The 6183-nt window shown below is 39.2% G+C and overlaps 1 protein-coding gene across 1 annotated transcript; it reads left to right on the top strand.

Annotated features, from left to right (window-relative positions):
- The first annotated feature begins 1096 nt into the window (after positions 1-1096).
- Positions 1097-5385, top strand: LOC131879225 (all trans-polyprenyl-diphosphate synthase PDSS1-like). The gene is made up of 5 exons (XM_059225487.1): positions 1097-1412; positions 3195-3471; positions 3562-3843; positions 4083-4411; positions 4477-5385. Exons 2-5 carry the CDS (start codon positions 3211-3213, stop codon positions 4742-4744), a joined length of 1140 nt encoding a protein of 379 aa, XP_059081470.1. The 5' UTR covers positions 1097-1412; positions 3195-3210; the 3' UTR covers positions 4745-5385.
- The last annotated feature ends 798 nt before the right edge of the window (positions 5386-6183 follow it).

Raw genomic sequence — 6183 nt, 5'->3', positions numbered from 1 at the left:
TCTAACGCTATTTGGGAAAACTGTTTGCTTTACTTTGCCCAATTTGGCCGTTTTGCTTCAAGGGTTAGGTCGTATCTGGTCACATTCCTCCAATTTTATCTCTCATCATGTTTAGTTTGGACTAAAGGGCTCTTTAGTTTGGACGGTTAAGGTTTGGTCATGGTGCAACGTGGACAGATGCACCCATTTGCAAGGTTTGCAACCATGAAGCCGATGTGAAATTGAATTGGAAACGTGTTTACTTTGCATATACAGTATGTTTACTTTGGTGGCCTTCTTTAATTGTACTTTTTTGCCATTCTGTACTTTTACACTATTCTGATGCTTACATTTTGAATCTTGAGTGTAAACCCACTTTCCTGCATCAGATCGTTTCATAAAGAAATATTGAATACCTCGATGATGCATGAACAAAATATCTGATTAGCACATTTTGTTGACGTGATCACAAAATAAATAAAGGGTTTTGCTTTGGGCCTAGCATCGGAGGCACAATTTTGCCATCGGAAGGCTGGATGTTCTTTTATCAAGTACCATAATTAAGAGCAACAGAGAGGAATAATGACGAATAAAGATAAATCATGTGAGAGAATAAAGCCTAAATTAACGTATGGGCGTGCAAGCAAAGCAATTTGTGAGCTTACAGAATTCAGAGCTACATCCTTTGGTCATTTTTTCACTCATGTGTACAAACAATTATAAACGACCAACTATACAATTAAATTGCAAACTAGAGCTCATTTCTTATTTCCATTACGCTATAATCAACGACAATGTGACGCAATGTTCAAATCCATCTTTAATTTTCTATTCAATTCTTTAAGGATAACACCGAAATAAAAGAGTTGCCCTTCATTCTTTACTGAGTGGTTCATTCATAGACTTAAAATAGATTAAAATGTGAAGACTGAAAACCACTTCCAACAATAGTGAAACGTACTTTAGCCAACTTATCATCTGCCTTGGTAGTCATTTACTCCTTCTGAAACCGTGACGAATGGATCTCGTTCACTTTGGACACGAAACAATGGTTGGCTTTTAAACCAGAGAAGGAGTGCGTGAGTTTCGAGTGCCAATCAATGGTGACATTCTAATCGAGGTGATGCTCGACAAACCTCGTGGTGTGCGAGATACTTCACATCATAGGATGATCACGATGGTGGCGAAGCAGAAAAATGCCAGCTTGATTTGGTTTCATCGCACCCACCACGGGACAGCCATTCCAATGATGATCGTCGATTTGACGTCCATTGGTTTCAAACACAGATCAAGGTAGCAAGGGTGAAGACGTACTACAAAGTGTCTTTCAAGGTGTGACAGGATTAGATACTTCCTAAGGGGATCAAGTTGTGATAGTTGCCAATAATAGTGAAAGTGAAAATAGTGGAGACTGCGGGGACAATCTAGAAAAGGTGAGCCATCCGCTGAGATAAAGGAATAATTGTGAATGATTGGAGGTTTCAAAGTAGGGTTAGCCGATTGCAATTTGGGCGAAAATATAAATCATGAAAAGCTTTTTTGAACTTCTTTTGAGGTTTGAATAACGAGTACATGGCCACATGATCCCAAAGCTTCGTGTGGAATAGAATTTTGGTGACAGGATCATTGAAAAAACGTGCGATGAGTTTGCAGGCAGTTGAAGTTTTTAAAACGTCAATGATTGCATTTAATTGGACAAAACCAAGTGATATTTCATCTCAACCGCTCAAGTAACTGAACCAGAACAGAGTTGCAAAACAAACGTGTGACGATATATCTTTGAGGTGGTGTAACCTTTTTCGTTCATTTTATCTCTTCTATTCCTTGAGCGATACTAGAGGTTAGAGCTGACCATTTAGATTATTTTCACGGTACCCAAGTTATGGAGACGCTGAGACCATGTTTCAAACAAAATTCAAATAAATTTCACCATGTCAAAAGTTATGATTAGGGATCGGAAAAGTAAGTTGGCATTTTCGTGGAAAGGGTTTCATTTTTAGCCATAATAAGTTACGATAATGTGGAAGTAAGTTAGCAATAAGTTTTAAAATGTTACTGCTTAATTCATGAATGATATATTTTGGGGGTTTCAATATTCTTTTTTTCAGTAATTCCTCGTTGATCTGATTCCGATAAATATCGTTTCACAGAACCCTTCCAAATAAACAATACAAAAACACTGATATTGCAACTTTGGACTACTTTTTTGACTAATTGTTCAAACAAATCGTGCCACTGAAAGATAATTAAGGCATCAAAGTGCACTTTATTACGTTATTGTTTTACAGGGAAAAACTAAAGCATATAAAGGATGAAAGAATCTTTTTGCATTTGTTTATTTCGATCTCATTGCATGTGCATAAAATCAATAATGACATAGGAAAATGAGATCGAAGTACCACTCATGTCTGAAAAGACGTATTACCAAGCGGTTATTCCTTTTGATGTTGGATATTTTCATGAAAATGTTGGAAAGATAGAAGTGTTAGAGTGCCAGTGATAGAAGTAGAAGTGATAGAGTAGAGTATTTCTTCCGAATTTTTCCACGGTAGGCATAATATCGTTCAAAATACTGTTGTTCCAAACGTGAGGGTATGTAAAAAGAGGAAGGCTGTTCATCTCTGAGGTTGGCAAGTTGGTATTTAGGAGATGCATTTATCTACCCTTAGCTCCATTTCATGAAATTGATTTGAGATTTTTTTGTGGACCTGCACCAGAAATCATTGATACGATAAATATGTTATAATTCATTTGATAAAGATCCTTGGATTTAAGTGTATTATATATTTTGAGCCTCGGTGTTCGCATCGTATTTAGATCCGTTAGCACATCTCAGACCCCATATTTTGAACTTAGTTATCAGCCTTCGCTTTTTAAACTTACCGGAAACAGCTAGTAATTGACATGGTAAAAATCTTTTTGAACTTATTGATTGTGTATTTATTTGTTCTAACTGTTCTAAAGAAAAGGAATATCTTCGTCCTAATTTAGGAAATCATCGACTTGAAGGCCAAAGAATCGTAAATTCTCCACTAAATATCTCCGAACACTTTGAAGGATAGGTTTTCCGTTCATTTTCAAGTTCTGGTGAATGTCAGTTGGGTCACCCCTATTCAAAAGCTCTTTAATGACCAAGATATATCTTTTTGGATAAACCTTTTTTTTTTTATGGAAATAAAAGTACAGAATAAAACATGTTTGCATGCACTTTTCAGACCACTTGAAGTCACAATGAACACGCAGTTGAAGCCAACCGTGTCTCGATTGTTCCGTCAATGGAGCCAAAAACGCTCATCAAGTTCATCTAAGTCCCTGCAAGCCTATCCGGGCATAATTATGAACAAAGATGTTCATCCACCTCACAAACAAACCCAAGGGGACGAGATTCGAGCCATATTTCGAGGCATCAACGTTGACGTGTTGTCTTATGGCCCCAAAGACGCCATCGAGGTCACCAATGTCGCCAAGCACTACTTCAACACCGAGGGCAAAGTAAGTCTTGTTTTGTACTACTGATGACGGCTTTGGAACAATCGGCCATCTCTAATTATGATTTATATCACTTTTGCTTTCTATTATTAGAATGTTCGATCCAACATGACACTTTTGATGGCCAAAGCCGTGAGCACTCACTTGGGCCTTCAGCTGGATTTCAACCTGTTTAAAGATCAAATGAAGGTGGCCCAAGCGGCCGAGATGTATCACACCGCCAGTCTCATGCATGACGATGTCCTGGACCATGCTGACCTTCGGCGAGGCCAGCCTTCAGTCAACAGCCTTTGGGGGGAACTGTCTTCTGTCTACGGCGGGGATTTCACCATGGGTTTGGCCACCAGCGAGGTCGCTAAGCTCAAGAATGATGAGGTACCTTGCATTGCGTAACATGTAGGACAAAAGTTTTATTGAATATGTACAGCCAATATTTCCACTTGATACTATAGAAGACGAATGGAAAAACGTTCTCTTTGAATGGCTTTATGTCTAAATTATCATTGTTGAAAGTCCAGCGAGAGTCATAGTCCAAATACAAATGATAGAAATAACTCGTCTCGCCATTGATCTTAGCTTGCTTGGCTGTTCTGAATATCTGTGTCTCATTTCAGGTGTTTCATTCAATGTCCAAGATCTTGGAAAGCCTCGTCATTGGCGAGCTACAGCAAATGTCGGCGACCCGGCCTTTGACCGATAGCTCTGCTCATCGATTCCAGCGTTATTTGACCAAGACCTTCAACAAAACGGCTTCACTCATGGCCTATTCGTGTCAATCAGTCGCCATTTTGACCGAATGTAAAGCTGGTCCTGATCGAACACTCTCAAAGATGGCCTTCAATTATGGCAAGGATTTGGGTGTGGCCTTTCAATTGGTGGACGACTGGTTGGACTTTGTGGCCGACGCTGAGTTATTAGGCAAGCCATCAGCAGCCGATCTCAAGTACAGTAACTGGCCCACAATAAGTATGTCCGTAATCCTTTTTGTTGGAACTTGAATCTTTTCAGATTGGGTTTGGCCACTGCTCCAGTTCTTTTTGCGAGTGAAGAATATCCCTTGGAAATGGAACCGTTGATTCACAGAAAGTTTGCCAGGCCTAATGATGCCGAGCGAGCCTTGAAAATTGTGATGAAATCCGAGGGCTTGGATAAAACTAAGGCCCTAGCAGAGCAATTTTGTCAAAGCGCCATTCATGAGATCCGCCCTCTGAAGAGCTCGCTGGCCAAACAAAATTTGGAGGATTTGGCCGAATTGGTCTTGGATCGGATCAAGTAGACAGTGGCTTCTAACATGGGAAATGCCTCTGATTAATGCCCTTTACAAATTACGCTTCAATTTTGATGTTTCATGATATCGGTACAAACAGATACTTTTGCCACTAAATATACATAATCTTCACTCGCATGAATTCAACACGGGTCAATAGAAATGTTGAGCTCACCGAGGAATTTTCACCCTTCAGCTTATTGTCTCTTCAGTTTAGATCCAAAGCTAGCACAACCCCAATGAAGAACGGCTGACTATAATTCGATTTCTATATCTCAGTAATAATATACTTTCAAGTGTACTAGAAACAATGGGTTGTTAAAGAAATCACATTCGCTCAATCTCAGAGGTATGATGCGACATCATGATGCAACATGTCTCTGTCGTTTTGCTCGGAATAACTCGTTTTTCTCAAGCGACTAAATAGTCATGCCACATAAACAATGAAAAAATCCCTTCCTAATAATTTCGGTTAACAAGAAACATTTTAATCGTTATGGCTTTAAACTATGGGATGTACGAGTATTTGCAAGATTTTAACCGAAGCATTCAAGTCGAAACCTTCCACTACCTTTGACGGAAAATCAATTTTGATTGCCCTATTAATGTCTACCAAATAAATATAGACATGTGTTCCAATGTTTCTGCCGATATTTGAATAAAGCATTTTGAACACTGATTTGTCAACTATCAACATTTTGCGGAGGTGAATGGTTGCGAATCCGAGGCTTGCTGAGTCCTGGAAACCTGGATATTTAACTTGCTGTAAAACAAACACATTGCATTTTATTTCTTCAATTTTTTTTTGTTCAATTTCATGTTATCTAATCCATCAACAAATTAGGGTTGAGGGATCTGGTTAGGGCTTGAAAAGAGGGTTCATTAGGATTTTTGATCAACGCCCACGTATTCAAGCAAATTGTGCAATGAAGGAGCCCGAGAAGGAAGAGAAATGGACTTCATTGTTCGAACTAGCCTGGATTCTCGAGGACTTGAAGGTGCCCTCAAAATGCACATCTTGCCTCGACCGTCACTAGAATAAAACTAGAAAAGACTTAGTGATGGGCGAGTCCGGACTCGAGTCCGAGTGCGCTCGAGTCTTTTACTCGATTTTGGAGAAATTAGACGTACTCGAGTCCGGACAGGTTAAGGAAAAAATGTTCATCTTTTCTTAGAATTTCGAAAGACGAGCCTTTTTGCTTGAGATGACTCGCAGAAAAATTCGAAGGATTCGTACAAGTCCGGCTTTTGCCGGGCTAGCCCCAGCACTAATAAGTCTTCTTTAACGAATATCGAATGGAGGAACCAATTCGTGAGAACAAATCGATCAACGCCTAAAAGTGGCGGATAAATCGTGTAAATTATATCTTGAAATATGGACATTTCCAATCACTCTAAAAGTCAACACGTTTGGTTAAGCTCAATCCTATGAATTTGATTGTCATGTT

The sequence above is a fragment of the Tigriopus californicus genome, chromosome 1 (genome assembly GCF_007210705.1).
Source record: "Tigriopus californicus strain San Diego chromosome 1, Tcal_SD_v2.1, whole genome shotgun sequence".
NCBI classification, from domain to species: domain Eukaryota; kingdom Metazoa; phylum Arthropoda; class Copepoda; order Harpacticoida; family Harpacticidae; genus Tigriopus; species Tigriopus californicus.
This window is presented reverse-complemented; position numbering and strand designations above follow the sequence as displayed.

Excerpts from the sequence above, each read along its gene's own strand:
- LOC131879225 (XM_059225487.1), top strand. The coding sequence starts at position 3,211 with ATGAACACGCAGTTGAAGCCAACCGTGTCTCGATTGTTCCGTCAATGG. Across the intron at positions 3,844-4,082 it reads CTAAGCTCAAGAATGATGAG|GTGTTTCATTCAATGTCCAA; the intron begins GTACCTTGCATT and ends GTCTCATTTCAG. Across the intron at positions 4,412-4,476 it reads CCATCAGCAGCCGATCTCAA|ATTGGGTTTGGCCACTGCTC; the intron begins GTACAGTAACTG and ends GAATCTTTTCAG.